The sequence below is a fragment of the Trematomus bernacchii genome, unplaced genomic scaffold (assembly GCF_902827165.1).
Source record: "Trematomus bernacchii unplaced genomic scaffold, fTreBer1.1, whole genome shotgun sequence".
NCBI lineage: Eukaryota > Metazoa > Chordata > Actinopteri > Perciformes > Nototheniidae > Trematomus > Trematomus bernacchii.
Genome location: NW_022987705.1, coordinates 8,127,403 through 8,145,590, shown reverse-complemented (window position 1 = coordinate 8,145,590; position 18,188 = coordinate 8,127,403). Strand labels below are relative to the sequence as shown.

At 39.9% G+C, this 18,188-nt stretch overlaps 2 protein-coding genes and 1 long non-coding RNA gene across 3 annotated transcripts; 1 reads left to right on the top strand and 2 right to left on the bottom strand.

Moving 5' to 3' along the window:
• Positions 1–41: 41 nt before the first annotated feature.
• LOC117490253 (septin-5-like) lies at positions 42–5,904 on the bottom strand. The gene is made up of 12 exons (XM_034139899.1): positions 5,665–5,904; positions 3,925–4,299; positions 3,544–3,640; positions 3,294–3,380; positions 2,912–3,035; positions 2,180–2,314; positions 1,963–2,080; positions 1,728–1,829; positions 1,543–1,639; positions 1,192–1,334; positions 809–888; positions 42–720 (listed from the first exon to the last, which is right to left on the bottom strand). The coding sequence occupies exons 2-11, from the start codon at positions 4,246–4,248 to the stop codon at positions 832–834; spliced, it is 1,284 nt and encodes a 427-aa protein (XP_033995790.1). The 5' UTR covers positions 4,249–4,299; positions 5,665–5,904; the 3' UTR covers positions 42–720; positions 809–831.
• A 338-nt stretch (positions 5,905–6,242) lies between these two features.
• On the bottom strand, positions 6,243–17,191 carry LOC117490251 (LIM domain kinase 1-like). Its single transcript, XM_034139896.1, has 15 exons — positions 16,994–17,191; positions 13,348–13,486; positions 12,526–12,635; positions 12,185–12,352; positions 11,940–12,045; positions 11,270–11,532; positions 10,997–11,186; positions 10,789–10,875; positions 9,899–10,030; positions 9,763–9,822; positions 9,608–9,673; positions 9,318–9,504; positions 8,624–8,679; positions 8,368–8,525; positions 6,243–7,806 (listed from the first exon to the last, which is right to left on the bottom strand). Exons 1-15 carry the CDS (start codon positions 17,035–17,037, stop codon positions 7,212–7,214), a joined length of 2,361 nt encoding a protein of 786 aa, XP_033995787.1. The 5' UTR covers positions 17,038–17,191; the 3' UTR covers positions 6,243–7,211.
• On the top strand, positions 12,281–13,046 carry LOC117490254. The gene is made up of 2 exons (XR_004556666.1): positions 12,281–12,375; positions 12,842–13,046. It is a non-coding gene; the product is annotated as an uncharacterized LOC117490254 (long non-coding RNA).
• Positions 17,192–18,188: the final 997 nt, after the last annotated feature.

Below are 18,188 nucleotides of genomic sequence, written 5' to 3'. Positions count from 1 at the left end.
TGCTCCTGTATTTATTTTTCTCCTGTAACAACATAAACCATCTGCAGTTTGAATGTTTTTTTATTGAAATGTTTCACTTGTCCATACAAAGCATCTAAAACTAAAGATTAAAAATAGAAAAACATTAAAAAAACAGTTGATTCAAAAGTAGTACAATATGAAACATTTGTATACATTTAAGACCCAACTATCACCTCACTACAATGTCCCCTAGATGGCAGTTTTACATCCTTATCAAGGTTACTACAAGAGAAGCATTTGATTAAATTAATAGAATAAAAGTAATAATTAATGTGAAGCAGCCGAAAAACTCTCTCTTTGGAAGAAGTGAGACCTGAACATCTTGAACACAACCCTGTTTACATTGAGGGTTGTTTCTAATTAGCTTTTTGACTGGCGTTTATTCATCTAATCGGATCTCTGGGTGTGTTGTTGGGATTGTGGAGTGGTGGCTCCTTTTAACCATAGCACCTTTTTTTCAGAGACCCACAGAAATGTTTGTGTGATCCTGGAGGACCATGATACCAGCCTTCATCACTTTAAGATGGTAAGTAAGTCCATTAAACAAGGACCCTAATGTAAATGAGTTCCATCTCCTTTTTGCTCCTCATGGATCAGAAACGGAGCTTCCTCTGTGTTCCTGGTTGCTCAGAAACCGTCTCTCTGGCTTTGATGCATGTGCTGCTGAACTCTCTCCAGCACCTCCTGCATCCTCCTCAGCTACAGAAGGTAAAGTAAAGGAAGTGAGTGTTGATTATGACCTCTGTAACCAAATTAATGAAAGAAGGAGTTAGTAAGAGAAACGTACCGATGAGCCTTTGCGTCTTGGTGTCAGCTGCAGCCAGCGGCAGGGGGGAGTCTGCCACGCTGCGCTCCTGATGTATGACACTACAACCCGCAAATACATAAAGAAGAGCTGCCTGAGCATCTACCTCCATCATCACATAACATGTATATTTTCAGAAATCATATTATATTTAAAATGACTTGAAAATAAATCCCTCTCCTAGACGCAAACTTGTAACAGGTTAGTGTACTGTAAATAATAATTGAGACTTGTAAACATAGGGATGCTAATCAATAATCCATTAGAGGGAATTGTAGGACAATTGTAATCCATTAGTGTGAACGCGGCTTATAGAAAGATTTCCATCAACAAACTGTGTAGGTGTGAAACCTGACTCCACCCACCTCCATGCGCGTCATATTTGAGATGCACTGGGCTCTGTAATTTTCATAGTGTGTCTCGCCCGTTTGGTCTTTCAGGTCCTGCATATGGGTTTTTACCAACATGTTCCTCAGCAGCAGGAAGTCGGAGTGAGCCGGGTTCTCCACTGAAATTAAACGACAACGTGTTACCAGATCACACTGATGTTTTCATACATACCAGAATAAAAGAAATGCATAAAGATGATGCAAAAATCAAGGTGACGCCCAACAAATGTCCAAAGCCGTTGTAAGAGCTAACCAAAAGAAAAAGTGAAGACACAAACTTCTCTGTAAAACATTTGAACAAATATAAAAGTATTAAGAGTGTGTTACCTTCTACCACACCCCAGGGATAGACTCGACCTCTGACCTTGTGGCCGTCACTCTCCACCTGAACATTACTCCCAATTACTGCAAACGGGATGCTGTCCTGCAGGGAGAAGCCACACAACAGTGAACTGTTTAACATTGAAGAGCCATTCAATTTTAAAGAGAGAAATTAAAGTAAATTGAATAACCTTGAGTAATTGATCCTGTTTCTTTAAGTCTTCATCCTCATCTGAATCACACTCAGGAAACTGATAGATGTTGATCCCAAACTGCTCGATCTGCTCTCTGATCTACAGTACATGAACACATAATAATGAGAGATAAGAGAATGAATGAGAGAAATTGACAGAAATACAATTGAAAAAAAGATATCTTCAATACGTGAACTCTCCCTGACTGATGTGTGTGTTTATGATCTCATACCTTCATCTTCTTTCTCTGGACCTCTGCTTCTGTCAAGCTGTCTGCCTTGGCCACTACAGGGACTATGTTGACTTTGTTGTGCAAGGCCTTCATACACGCCACATCCAGAGGTCTAAGACTGAGACAAAACAGTAATGTAAGTGTCAATGCACACATGCAGAAACTTTTCAGATATTAAACATCTTTTATGTGCAAAAGTCAAAACATGTTAGCGTACCCGTGGCCATATGGAGAGATGAAGTAGAGGCAGCAGTGGACTCTGTTGTCCTGGATGTTCCTTCTGTTCAGCCCGCTCTCATCTCTGAAGTACTGTTCAAACTGCTTGTCGATATGGTCCTCTAATGGCTTCCAGCTGATGCAAACAAACAATCTCTGTGAGTCAAACAACAACAACAACCCTAACGGACAGTTTATAATGTGAGGATGGGAAGATAAAAATGTAACGTAACTTTGTGCCTCTATGAATGCATTTCCGTCTGATTTGTGTTGGTGTATTGTATACCAAGTAAAGGTTTGTATATATTTATTTTCCTGCCAATGGTGTTTCCTCACTGTAATTCTGTAGTTCCTGATTTTATGTTGTATTAAATGCTGCTAGTGTTGAGAGCAAGTGGTGTAACATAGATAGTATTCGTATTAAAACGGTTGATAAAAGTCCCCAGAATTAAATCACATGACGACACATGAGGCAGGGAGGATAAAACAAGCGCTCCTGCCTGGAAAGGTACCAACCCCCTCAGGTGCAATCACTTCACAATGAGAACTTATATGATGCCTTCCTCCATTTGGTCTCCTTTGTTTTACCTCAGTCATGATGTGTGCTTCCTGTGAGTTTATTAACACTCTAATGACTGACTTATTTAATTATCACACTGTATCTGTTGGGATGTTTTGTCAATGAGTATGAAGGAGGAGAACATATGCAGGATAAGCATGTTGATGACCTCACCTTCCTGTCTCGTTGATGGAGTCTCCAAACCCTGGTGTGTCGATGACGGTGAGCCTCAATTTGATTCCTTTCTCTTCGATGCTAACTGTGTGTGTGAGAATGTTCACTGTTTGATTGATCCGTTCTGCAGACACATACAAGTGCAAAGTAATCAAATTTGTGTGTGGGCAACAAGCCGAACACACACACACACACACACATCCCCCAGGGTAAGAAAGTAGTAGTAGCAGCAGTATAAATAATTACATAGGCATCATATAAATAGCCACATGGATCCTACAATTTAGAATTAGAATTAAGGACTTTTTTTAATTTCAAAAGCAATTTTTATTTTTTTATTAATAAAATATATTACTTTGGAGAAAACCTGGGCTCATCTCACCTTCTGCATTGGGAACCTTCCTGTCTTTGTAAAGGTCCGTGAGGAACAAACTGTTGATAAGTGTGGATTTACCGAGGCCAGATTCTCCTATGGGAAGAGACAGCCATGACTCTGATGCTTCTGAATAACTTACTTATATATAGTAACAAAACTATAACAACAAATACAATGCTTCTTCACACATAAAACAAGATGACAAAAGACCACACTCCTACTAATCAGATATATCAAAAAATAATGGTTAACTCACCTGCCACCATAAGGGTAAATGTGAAACCTTTCTTCACCGTCTTCCTCTGAACCTGGTGGGGCAATGTGGCAAAACCAACATACTCCTTTTCCTGATCCTATAGAAATAAAACATAACATGTATTTATGTGCATATGATTTGCATCCTCAAAAGCTTCACAAGTCTATGAGCTGCACTGCAAAGCATAATGGGAAAATGTCTTATTGATTATGCACACAACTGTCCTTTTAAGGGTTAAGTCTGTTTTTCAAGATAAAGTACATTTAAGGTTTTCTAAAAAAGAAATAGATGCAAGAAGAATCTAGGATGAGTTCAGAATCATGTACAGATGTTGGAAATGAATGAGAAACCATATATAACTAAGGCTCTTCAGAAACACACCTCTGCAGATTCATAGGGATCAAAGCGTCCCCATGGGCTGTGAGGACGTGAGGCCGGGCTGAGAGGACGCTCCATGGACGAATAAGAGGCGAACTGCCTCCTCAGCTGCAGGGGCTGAAACTCTGCGTCAGTTCTCACACGAATTGGTCTTTGAGGGACAGTCGGGGATCCAGAAGCGTAGACGGGGGTGGGACGGGGCAGAGAGGGAGTCCCGGGGAGGCTGGGGAGTCTGCCGTTCGGTGCTGTCCCGCTCCCCTCTGCCTCATGGTGGTCTTCTGTCTGGTTCTGTTCGCCAGGCTGAGACACGGGAGGCAGATCCCTCATGGCGTACGGAAACTGAGTGTCCTCCTGGTCCTCGATGGACAGATTGGACAACTGTGACAGGGGGAAGCAGTTCAACACTAAGGTTACACACTAAGGGTTTTATATATGGACTATCTTAAGTCTCAATGGTAAGTCACTTGTGATTCTAATTTCCTATCTGCATGGAAAAATGATGGCCCAATAAATGATTTAATCTTGAGTCCAAACTAAGCAAATACAGTAATGATTGTTATACACTAGATTACATTACATTTAGATGACAATTGTATGTAAAGTGACTTAAAATAAGTAATTGTTAGTGTCTTTTGTTGTAGTGACAACCCTTTCTTCACTAATTAGCCCTGGCTTGTGATCCCATTATATCCCATTAGAGGCCTTCATCCATCTGTCAAGGAATGGTGGAGAGGTTGGGTAACACTAGGAAGGAAGGAATAGGAGTAGGTTTTTCACATGATTTTAGGGCAAATCTTTCAGTGTGTTGCTTATGCACACATAGCTCGTGGGTAAAAAAATATCAGGGCCATATGACTGACCAAGCGCTCCACACCTGCTTTGGATGGGTCACAGTTAATTTCCCCACAGAGGGACTCTACTGGTTTTCGTGAAAATAGGAGGACAGCAGAGCCTCCACACCTGCTTTACAAGAGATTAATTTTCCCGGTGTGAAGACGGCAGAAAGAACAATACAGTGCTGCTGGCCTGATCAGGGTTCATCTGGTCCCTTTACCTGTCAGCTCTCATTACCCACAAAGCTTTGCAGCAGGCTTAGCCCAGCTTCTAATGCTCTGACAAGATGGGGGGTGGAAGACTTAATTCTTTAACACACACACACAAGCTATTAACACAATCACTAACAACTATTCTACAAGTGTGTCCTACCTCCTTTTCCGAGAAAGTTGCTGTTTTTTGAGCAAAGGACAGCAAATATAAATGGAAAAAATAAATACAAATACATAGAGAATTGTTGTTTAAACTGGACAATGAGAATAACAATGCATATGTCTGTAAACAAATTTCCAAAATGTACCCTCCTGCTATCAATAAACAACATTTTAAATCAAACTGCACACATTTTTAAGGTGACATGACAGAACACTGTTGGGAGTATAACAACATTGCCTTTCATAGTTTGTCACAGACGGGCAGGTGTGTACTGACAGAATTCTAACAACATGTTGCACACAAAAACATTCTTATTTATGCATAGCATCTTATCTTACTAACAACTACATTTCAAAGGCAAACCATGAACCTAAGTTGCTTAACGATAACCATGAATATAGCTGCCAAACACGTATATAAATCCCTGCAGGAACATTATAGGCTGCTTTTATTGATGTATCATGTAGCTGAGCATTTAACGTTTATTTTGATAAATCGGTGAAGCAACCTAGTTGTGTATAAATGGTGACGTACCTTTCTTACTGCTGCGGAACCTGACCGGAGACGACATGTGCTGCATGTTGCTGCTGGCTTACACTACAATGTGAGTGTTGCCGAAAAATACCAAACTATAGAAGAACTAATACAATGTGTTGTTGAGACATATGGTGTGTGTGCGTGTGTGTGCTGAGCTCCGGCTGCAGCCCGCTCAGTGTAGCCGCTCTGATTTAAAGTACCAGAGGGAGCAGCCCCGTGATGTGAATCAGGCAGGTCAGGATGCTAACAACAGCTAAGCTACTGCTACAACAACAACAACAACAACAATAACAATAAAAACAATAATAATAAACGTAACAAGGATTATAATTATTACACAACTGCTACTACCTACTTTTTCATATTTATGAACATTGCGCCAACCCTTATATGACATTTAAGCTAGTTTCCATCTCTTTGACCCTAGGCTAAGTTAACCCGGTTTAGGACTGTTTTTCCGACATGCAATGGGAAGAACCTTCGGATAAATCGTAAAAAAACTTCACCTCAGCGTGGTTGTCCATGTTGTCCATGTTAACTTTTCAGCTAGCTCTTATTTATTAACTTTTCAACTGTTCACTTGAATGCTGAGTTTATTTTTGAAAAGTAACGGTCGGCTAGTTGCCGTTAGTCCTCGATTAGCCCTTTGTCATGTTTACAGATGTTTTTGTTTAACATTTTACCAAGGTCGTTCACATCAGTATATTTCTCTTTATTAAATTACAGTTGTGCTTTTATAAAAGCACAACTGTAATTTAATAGAGAAATATACACATATAACATAGCAGCTCAGTATTTCAGACAAAGTGTAAAACGTTTAAACAGAAAATACACAAGAGGGTCCTCCTTAAACACTTTTGAAAAGGAATTAAATTAATCTTAAATCAATCTTTGAAAAGCCAATGTAAGTAGGATACTATAAATATATATTTTAGACATTTCGAGTTAAAATCTCTGATCTATTTATAAATAATCTTCCCAATGCATCTCACATACACTGAAAACAGATAATGTGGTGTCTTAACACAAGGACCAAACACCAATCACACATCTCTCATCAGCTTGTTTTGGTTATTTTAAAGTTGGTCATGAATTTTGTTCTGAGTGCCTTTCAAATTCTTAATTGCCTTAAGCTGTAGGAACCATGTGATTAAGAAAAGAGACATTTCTAGCACAACAATGCAAAAGTTATGTTTGAGGTAGGCTATCTAAGAAACTGTCGCCATTATGTAGTTTGTCTACCAGAGAGAAATCTTTTTCGATCATGTGCTTGCAAAACATTTCGGACAATATACTGCTTTTGAGTTAAAATGTAACTCTGAAATATGAACGAAAGCCTGTATTGTGGGGCTGTGGTTGAAATCACATGGTTTACAGAGCAAAATGAGTCATGCACTAGCAGTTCTCATGAAGCAACATACACATCTGTTTTGCTTTTAATGTAAAATATCACATATACTTGCAATGTTATGCCTCTACAGGTTCTCTGTATAACTATTTAATAACTGAAAACTGTGCTTCGTCTTGGCCATCAAAAAAAGCAGTCAGAGAAAAGAGCTGTCCTCTTCAGATCTGTCCCACAGCACTCTGCATGTCCTTCTCTGCCTGTTAGAGCGTCCTAGCGAAGTGTTGACCTGCAGCTGTTGTGAGGGCTCCTCCTGGACTTCTGGTTGTCCTAAGGGGTTATTCCGTTCAGAGGATTTAGACCCATTTTCGCCTGAGTCTACGCTCGTCGACCTGCAACACGTCTTGCTCTTCTCTTGTGATTGATCCTTACATTGTCTGCTCAAACAGGAGTGGTTATCCTCTGGTCTCATCTCATCGTTGTCATGCTCTTCATCCGAATGTCTCTCAGGTGTGCTATTTTGATTTTGGCTCTCGGTGAGTTGATTAGGCTCTGTGTGGTTATTTGCATTGTCTGAATGTAACTTGGCGTCAGGGCTGTGTCTTTGTGTCTGTGAGCACTGGGTTTGTTCATGAGAATCAGGGGATTTATCCTGGTTCTGAGTTTGGTTTTGGTGGTTGTGGTTCATCCAGAAGCCTCTGCTGAGCTGCTCTAACACAGAGAGCTGAGGCAGCCCGATGTCCAGGTGCATCAGCAGGTTCTCCAGCCACTCCTCCAGCTTTGAAAAGGAAGGACTGAAAGACAACGAGTTGTAGTGAGAAGCTAAAGGGCCCTCAAATGACATATTAGTAACCTGTTCTGCACTGTAGTAGTTTAGTTTGTGTAATGCATTACTAAGAACACTATTTGCCGTCTGTTTAATGTATGTGTGCTCATACTTTAGTTTTGATACAATACATTTTAAAGTGCAGTTTTCTACTGATCTTTAAACTAATTCCAAAATATAATATTGCAGTCCTTTGTGATGTGTTTATCATGCAAGTTAATCGCTCTATAATGGTAAAAACAAAACAATACGTTGTTCTGTATAAATGATGTTGTATTGCAGTTTCTTTACAACATAAACCACCACAGCACTTCCTCTTATAATGAAACGCCTATTTGTTACATTTAAAGTAGTACCGTTACCTGTTGTTCTCAAACTGAAATGTACTGAATAGCTGAAATGTGTTTTGAAACAAAATATAAAACAGAGGCAGGCTACTCAATCTTACTGAGCAATATTCAAACATGAATATTCATACAATGCTTTATCAATTTAGATCTGCGGTTTTACTGGAATTGTGCGTTCATACCGTTTTTCAGCGTCCATGTCACAGCAAAGTACACCCAGCGGCATGAAGGCGGGGGGGCACTGAGGAGGGTGGTACTGCTGCAGGAAGCCGGACACATTTAGCCCAAAGTCATTTGACCGGGGAAGGTAGTCGGGGTCAGCGTTCACTCTACCTATTATCTTGAGAGAAACAAAGAAAGATACGTCCTTAGCTTCACAATGGATAGTGTGCTTTTAGATTCAACACCACATCTTTGGAATTCCTGAGAAGTTCTTACCTCACATATCATGATACCAAAGGAAAAGATGTCCACCCGTTCATCATAGGTTTTTCCTGAGAAGTGCAGAGGAAAGATTGCAAAATGTAAACCAAATCTTTACAGACCCATTCTCTTTTCAGGGTTTTATTATTAGACTTGTTATTTTACCATAGAATAGTATTGGGTATCCTACAGGGTTAGTTCCTTCTTTGCATATTGTATTATAGTGCAGCACTTCTGGTATCAAGAGGCAGGTTGAGGTTAGTCATAGAGTATTTATACCTTTGTCAAACCGTTGTGGTGTAGACTAGAGCATATGAGAAAATAATATATCTTGGCAAATTGTCATTCATTTAAAAGCATATTGTTAAAAGGAAGCAACATTTAGTGTAACATTTAAATCCAATGTGAATCTTCACACAAAACGCTGTGAGGTCTCGCATGATTCCCAAAGATCGATTACTCATAGTCAGAAATATTTAAACATTGCCATAAAAAAGGTTTTTCAAGTGCTTCCTCTAACACAGAATTTCAAAAATGAAGTCCAGGCTTCCGAAGAAATTCATAATATTGTATATTTGTCTTGTTCCATCGACTTCTAACTAGCACCATTTATTGGCTCCTCGAGATGAACAATCTGTCAATTTGGGCTCAGGTGCCCGGGGGTCCTTGATAAAGAGAGAACTGATGGCCTGGATCCATTTGCACTCACCACTAATCATCTCAGGGGCCATCCAATAGGGGTTTCCCACCACGGTGTAGCGCTTCCTCCGGTCAGGCCTGCGGAGATCTGACAGTGTTCCCTTAGGAGGCCTTTCCAGAGAAGAGGTTTTGCTCTGATTTCTCTCCTCCCTCACCAGCCTGGCTAGTCCAAAGTCTGCCACCACCACAGACTGGTTCTAAACCACGAGAAATAGAGAAATAAATGTTAGGAACGTTCTAGTTTTTGACGTGTGTGCATCACAAAGTGAATATGAGTGTGTGATGGAACCACTTTTTTACCTCTCTGACCAGGCAGTTGTGTGAGTTAAGATCTCGGTGAATAACATTCATGGAGTGTAGATAAGCCTTAGAAGGAGAAACGTTGTATACATTAAGGAAAGTTGGTACTAGATAAGGGAATTATTTATTTGGGATATTAACCTTGAAGGACTCACCATTCCAGCTGCAATGTCTTTAGCATAACCCACTCTGACACTCCAGGGGAAATCTTTGTCCTACAACAACAAGAGATTCACCATCATACTGTGTCTGTGAACCTTGACAGAAACATTAAGCTTTTTCTTAACTTACCATTTTAATGATGGTCTCTCTGAGAGTTCCTCCCTGGATGTATTCAGAGACAAAGTTTATCCGTTTGTCTTTATAAAACAGTCCAATGAACTTTAGGACATTGGGATGGTCCATACAGCGCATCACCTTCACCTGAACACATTGAGAAGAAACGTGGTTAAACAAATACTTCAGGACTTTGTAGTAACGTGAAAAATAGCTCTGAGTGATCTTTTGACCCTCTTGATGATGTAAAATGGATTTTAAACCATGCCAGGGAATCTTCATGGTTAGTTGAGAGTGCGTTGTGAGGTCGCCCGTTTGAAATGTTATCATTTCCCATTGAATGGCCAGTTGATATAACATTGTAATCCTCAGATGGTAAGAATTAGGAAAGTGAAGCTAGTAACAGGCTCACTTTTATGTGGTTAATGCTTGTGTACATTGAAACAAAGAACAACTTGTTTTAGCTTTAGGAAAATATTATGACTTGGTTAGCTAGCTTACCGATGTTACGTACATATATACATGTTTTGACTTCTTGTTTACCAGGGGACACAAAAAGTCGTATTATTTAGTGTCCATTGTTTGACCCAAATACCACCGGTCTACCTCTACAAACTCAGTCTTAATACTATTTCCTCCTTTGCTGCTGTCACAATTACTGATGTGACTAGAGGAGGTGGAGTCTTGGTACTTGTATCAGTCATCAACCTTTTAAATAGATAATCACAGCAGCCTTCTGAGCCTGCTAATCGGTGTAGCAGGCCCCATCTTTATCTCCAAACTAAATCTACCTACGGATACTAATACAAATAACCTGAACCATCTGAGTCTGATAACGCCTCCAATGGGCTGATTACATTTGAATCTGTTAATGGTGTTGACTCCCTGCTTTGATGAACACTTACTTCCTTCAAGAAAGTCTTCTGCGTCTCCTCATCAAACCGTATCAACTCTTTCATCACCATCACCTCCCCTGTCTCCTGATGTGTTACCTTGACAGCAAGAGGTTATTCAGAAAGCTGATTAAAAGTACTTGGTGTCAGTTTTTACAAATGGTATGAGAAAGTCATCTATATTTTATGAAAGAGACCATGTGAAGGGAAAAAGTTGTACCTTGACAGCCTGTCCAAAGAAGCCCTTGCCAAGCACTTCTCCATGGATGAGGTCTGAAGGTCGGAAGATGCGATGAGTCCGATCTCCAGGGTCCGCACGAAGAGACTCGGAGCGAACCATTTCTCTTCTATGAGATAAAAGTGACAGACCTCCAGGGGACAGAGGACACTTATCTATACTACAGCTGCGCCTGAGAAAGAAAATAGAGACTCAGTCAAAGAAAATATAAATGAATGAACAATGACTTAAGAAAAGATGAAATACATGACTTACAGAATGTGTCTAGATCTCATTCCTTGGTGCTGAGGCGGTGAGAGGCTCACCCTGATTGGTTCATCTGTCTCCCCCCCTGGACTCGGCTCTTCCTCTAGACTTGGGAGTTTATGGGTTGAAGAAAGTTTTTCACAGACACACGGTTCAGGACAGCTGATGTTGTCCGGGGGATCGTTTGAGAGAGTAGGGTCATCAGGAGACTGTGGGTTGTGTTCAATGGTCAGCTGCAGCGGTCTGTTTGTGTCCTGGATCACACAGTTTATCTGGAGGCAAGCATATGGGGGTGACCTTTGTGGACATAGTAGTCTTTTTATTGTTTTCTTGCAGATGCCAAGGAGTGTATCTACTTCTACTACTCAAACATTATTTATTTTGCATCATTTTGAAAGATAACATAACATGGTATTGGAAGGCTTCTCTTTCACCTAAGAGAGTATAATGTCAAAGGACACTGAACGAAAACTCATAAAGATTCAATAAAACATAGAATAGAAATGTGTATAAATAATCTTATAAATTCCACAGTAAAAACAGCTTAATAATAATAATAATGATGACAGCAATAAAAGATCTTGACTTGAGAAATACGCAAGACTTCTAACCCATAGTGTAATTACTTCTCATTTAGTGATGACATTATTGCTGAATATGTGTGAGGTTTGAGGCCTACCTCGTCTGGGGAAATGTTGAGGACGGGGATGCCGTTTACCTCCAGAACCCGGTCCCCCATGTGGATGGAGGACAGCAGCTCAGGGCTGAGGGTGGAGGAGTCTAACCTGGGGGAGAATTACAGTGAGGAAATTGTTGCAAGCTAAATGGGATAAGACAGAACATTTGGGATTTTAGATCAATCTTTAGGTTTAGTTGTATTTCAGCGCTAATTAAATGTCACTCTTTGTCATGTCTTAGACTCACCCTGTCACGGTGACAAGAGGGCCTTTCTCCTGGCTGAGGTCAGTGGCTACAGACAGGCCTCGTCCTGCATGGGGAGGGAGAGACACCAGCGCCACCGTGTGTGGACGTTTGGTGAGGGAAGAGGCTGACCTCGCAGCGGATACTTCACCTGGACAGAAGCAATGGCCACTGCAGAACAAACAAATCAAGAGGTAAACTAAGGACACTCACCAGAATCATACATCTATATATGTATGAACAAGAAAAATATATTTAGTTTCAGAAATTTGTTCTGGCTTACTCTCCACATGCAGCAAATCTAGTTCATTGCATGATTTCTTTCCTGTTAACTTCAAACTTACCAGTAGAGTTTTGTGCGTTCGACGAGTGTGTAGGTGTCTCCATCTCCAATGAACATTTCACAGCTTATACATGTGAAGCATTCAGGGTGGTACTTCTGCTCTCCAGCCACCTGTTTATACAGGGAGGTATTGGTAAAATACAAAGCAGAGACATAATGGGCATAATATTGATTTTTGCAAGATGATGTTTGATGGAGTGAGATTTTAAGAGTTCTCTGTGCATTCCTACATCAAGGCATTGTAGTGTCAGGATGTTTTCAGAGGATATCCTCTTGTTTGAGTGTTGAAAGAAAAAAAACATTTACTTTCATTCCAGGAACAAACCAAGAGACAGGAAGGCTTTGAATATATGAACAGTCGGTGTAGCATGCTGAGACTCTGTATGTTGGGACATTTGATCCTGCACATTTATTGCCATATTTCTGTCTGTCAACAATACACATGTACAGATTTTGGTATTTGTCTGGCCACTTCTCTGTACCAAATGGAGGCTTTGAATGATCAATAAAGCAGCTATTTTTAAACTAGCTCACCAACTATCAATCAATTTGTTACAAAATGATTTGAAACAAGTAAGCAGGGTTTTTAAATGCGATGTTGTGAATAATATAATAAATTGTTAGTAAGCACCCTCAAATTGGGGTATAATTGACCTATAGGAGAACTATGTAATTGTATTATAGTAAAAGTCAAGCCTAATGGAAACAACTCAAAGTAAATTCATGGCTTTTATAATGAATTTATAATAAGTAAGGCCCTAATTCTAGGTATAAATTCAGGTTACGCAGATTTTCTTCCTATTTTCAGGGATTATAATGTTACCATGATGAGTCCTGTTGCGATGGTGTCTCTGCAGCCGTGGCAGTGCTCTCCATAGCGGGCCCAGTAGTGCTTCTTGCAGTAGAGCTGTCCCTCGTTCTCATAGTACCAGTGAGACAAGATGCAGCCACATTCACAACACCTAGAGAAACATGGGAGCAGGGAATAGACAGAGAAGAAGGGCGAAACAAGAGAAAATGGAGAGTAAGATGATGGATACTTCAGAGGTGTGTTCGAGCAAAGTAATTTGCATGGGACATCAAGCTGCTGGTGTTTCTCAGCACTGGCCTGGAGGAAATAGAGTTCTCTTCACCACAGGGATGGTGTTGAAACCATGTCTTTTCATTGTGAACTGCTGATGTCACTGTGACAGAGTATTTAGTCAAATGCCAAACTAAATTTGCTTCTTACAAAAGGACTACTCATGTAGGGTTGCTGATCAGTCACATGTCTAAACTTAATGTGTTTTCCCCATCAGCACACCCACTCGTATATTGCAAAAGAGAGCATAACAAAGCAAAAACATTGCAACAGTTTAAAAAGCTTTAGTTCTCTAAATGCAGTGCAGCATGCTCACTTTTGGTTCTTTTGTTAAATCAGCAAAACAACTTTCAATGTCATTCCGGCCTCAACTGAATGCAGAATAGTACCTATTTACTACAAAAACCTGCTTCCTTATTTCTTCAACACTACAGCTGCAGTGGGAGGTGACTTCCTGGTCAGAGTACAGATCCATGTTTCCTCTCTCCTAACTTCAACTGTAAATGCCAGGCTGGTCTAACCCTAACCCTAACCCTAATGAAAAGGTGGCTTTTGTATTAACAATGAAATAGTTAGTTTCCTCCAACATAAGACAGTTATTGACAACATTCACACTTAGAGCTGTCGATTGAACGATACGTTTTCAAATATTGAATTAATTGCCAACTATTTTAACAATCGATGAACCAGTTTGAGTTATCTTTCAACAAAAAATATATCCAATTCTCAGATTCCAGCTTATTAAATGTTTATTTTATGTTTTTTTCCTACCACTTGAAACTGAATATCTGTGACTTGTGGACAAACAAGACATTTCAGATAGTCAGGTTTGGCTCTGGAAATAATTATCTTTTTGTACGCTTCATAGACTTAACAATTTATCTATTGAAAGAATAATCTTAAGATTAAATAACAAGTCACATAAGTTAGTTACAGCCCTACTAACTACTCAGAACCCCTGAAAAACAAGACATTTAAAGACACTGGACTTTTAGAAAGTGATGGACATTTCTCACTATTTTCTGAAATTTTGTAAAAAAATTGAATAATCCTCAATATAATAATCAGACCCATCAATAATGAAATTGTTAGTTGCGGTTCTTAAAGGTGGGGTAGGTAATTTTGAAGAAACCAGCTCGAGTGCGCTAGAATTTGAAAATACTGAGGGCACGAGATAAGTTTGTGCACAGATGGAAGGCTGACAGGCAGGTAGGCCATCCAGTTATTTTAGCCGGGCCGGCTAAAATGATTGGTCGTGCTTTTTACAGTACTACGGCTTCCACAGATGAAATTTTTTCATGGATTTTTAGTCAAAGCACTTAAGATATTCATTGCTATCGGGATGTTAATGTTTATCCATGGAATATAACAAAAAGTGTATCTTGAGCCGGTTTCTCAAACTTACCTACCCCACCTTTAATTCAATGTTTGCCGGGGTGTGGGGTACCTCAAGGCTCCATCTTGGGGCCTCTTCTCTTTAACATCTACATGCTACCACTGGCTCAGATAATGAAAAACAACAAAATAAGTTACCATAGCTATGCGGATGACACACAAATTTACGTAACAATTTCACCAGGAGATTATGCTCCAATTCAAACACTGAGTAAGTGCATTGAACAAATCAATGACTGGATGTGTCAGAACTTTCTCCAATTAAACAAAGATAAAACTGAGGTAATGGTTTTTGGAGCCAAGGCAGAACGTATAAAAGTTAGCGCTGAGCTTCAGTCTGCAATGTTCAAAACAACAGATAAAGCCAGAAATCTAGGTGTAGTCATGGACTCTGACCTGAGTTTCAACAGTCACATTAAAACAGTTACTAAATCAGCCTACTATCACCTAAAGAACATATCTAGGATTAAAAGACTAATGTCACAGCAGGATTTGGAAAAACTTGTCCATGCTTTTATCTTCAGTAGACTCGACTACTGTAATGGTGTCTTTACAGGTCTCACTAAAAAATCTATTAGAAAGCTGCAGCTAATTCAGAACACCGCTGCTCGAGTCCTCACTAACACTAAGAAAGTGGATCACATCACTCCTGTTCTGAAGTCCTTACACTGGCTTCCTGTGTGTCAAAGAATAGATTTCAAAATACTGCTGCTGGTTTATAAAGCTTTGAATGGTTTAGGCCCAAAATATATGTCTGACCTACTGCTAAATTATGAACCATCCAGATCTCTCAGGTCTTCAGGGACTGGTCAGCTTTCTGTCCCCAGAGTCAGAACTAAACATGGAGAAGCAGCATTCAGTTATTATGCTCCAAATATCTGGAACAAACTCCCAGAAACCTGCAGGTCCGCTGCAACTCTTACTACTTTTAAATCCAGGCTGAAGACTTTTCTTTTTGCCGCTGCTTTTAATTGAACTATTCACATCTTAAACTGCACTGTAACTTTTAACTTTTATCCATGTATTTTTTCTTTTAATGTTTATTTTATTATCTTTTCTTTTTAATGACTGATTTTAAATGCCATTTTCATAATGTCTTCCATTTTTGTAAAGCACTTTGAATTGCCTTGTGTTGAAAGGTGCTATATAAATAAACTTGCCTTGCCTTGCCGGGGATACAGTTCTCTATAATAAGTACACTAAGTGATCTGTTAGACCTGCTTTTCATTCATTATTGTGGAAATAATTAAGTAATAAAGACAGCTGCAGTTTTACTTTTGACCTTTTGTCTTTCCTACTGTGCTGCTGGCAAAGGACGTGGAAGGTCCCAGCTTCACATCTGCTATTCCATCTAAACATCTGGTCGTGACTCTCTCTTCTGCCTCATCTCCGCACAATCCTCCCACTGACATTATTCCCCTCATCTCGCTTGTTCTGCATCTTACTCTTATCTTTAGCCGCTCATAACCCCTCTGAGATCTGTCCTTGTGTCACTAAAAGTGGACACACCAACACAAACATGTTCGGATGTCAGGACGTTATGGTAGGTCAAATGTTACAGTAAGAATCTGATGACGTCTTCTCCTGTTATGGTTTCCTCCCGTCTGTCGCCCTGCTGGATTTCCTTTAAAAACAGTAGTTCTTAAAAGGAAACACTTGTTTTTGATGTAATTTCTTTGGGTGTATCAATGGTGATATGTATGGATATTTTAAAGTACTTGTTGATGGAGGTGAAACAAACTGGCATCCACCAAAACAAAACAGTTGAGTTATGAATACGACAGCAGGCTGCTTATATGACAAAGTATTGACAGTGCCTGCTATGGTTTCATTAGCTACTCCTAAACATATTTATAAATGATGTAAAAGTAGACAGAAAATCCAAGAGCAGGTTTCTGGTGTGTCTGTGTGACAGCAGAGGGGTTTGAGGAAGTACCGCAGATGTTGAACTACTCGCTCACATATCACATAAGTTGATAACAGTGTTTCTTACCGTCCTTTCATTCCTCTCCGAAACCTCTGGTCCCGGCGTGACATTCTGCCCTGTCAGGTCGGACAACTGTCCCTCAGAAACAATCCCACAGTGAAGAGAGGAGCTTTTCAGCAGCGTTCGTTCATGAGCGGATCCTAATTGTTCTGTGCTGTGACCGGCAGCAGGCGTTGTCTGTTTTTTTTGTTGTTTTGTACTCTCTCTCTCTCTCGCTCTCTCCATGTGCTCAGAGGCTTCCTGTGCGTACGATTTCCCTCTGTAGTGCTCAGAGTCGCTGTGTGAGAAAAAACCCTGACCTATTGACACCATTTTTCCAGTCTCCCTCTGCTGGCTGCCGGGACACACACATCCCAGTATAGAAGTTCTGCTCTGAGGTCCCTCTCCTGTTACTCTCAGTATGTAGACCGCTGCAGATACAGTTACACTCCTCAGCAGAATCCACAGAGTTTGGAACTACATGGGTGTTTATGAGTGTGTTTTTCTCAGAAGTAGTGTGAGAGTCAGTGAGTCTCTGTTTTGAAATTAGCTCTATTCCCATCAGGGCAGACATAATCTCTTTATGAATGCCCCAATTACCGCACTGTTCTGATCCTACAGAACAGCGCTTTATTCATCAGACACAACTAACACAAGAGGGAGACTCAGTTAAAGGACAAGCATGGGGAACAGCTCAGAACTAGGAGCAACACATTGCCATTATTCACTATAAAGTAAAAAATAAATAAAACTCAGGTTACCGATATGTCTTCCATTGTTTATTCTCCATCGCTGCTTTTGTTGTTTACCCAATTATTTTAATACTTTAGGGCTGAAACTGATTATCTTCAATTTCAAAAGTCCATTCATTGTTTTCAATTAGTTATTTGGCCATAAAATGTCAGATGTTTTTCCCAAACCCCAACATTACCTCCTCAATGTTTTCAGAATACATTTTTCTGTCATAGTGTATGAAGAAACCCCAAAGTTCACATTTAAAAAGCCAATGTCAATCATAAGGAAGTTTACAGATGTATTAAATAGTTGATAATGAATCGACTAATGATACATCTTTGCAGCTCGATAGCACTTATTGATTGAGTCATTGCTCGCACCTGTTCTGTAAACTTCATATTGTGCTGTGTATTAAACTCTGAAGTGTAATACAGTTTAGAGTTTAACACACAACATTTCCTGAGTCTTGCAATGAGTTGCCATGAAG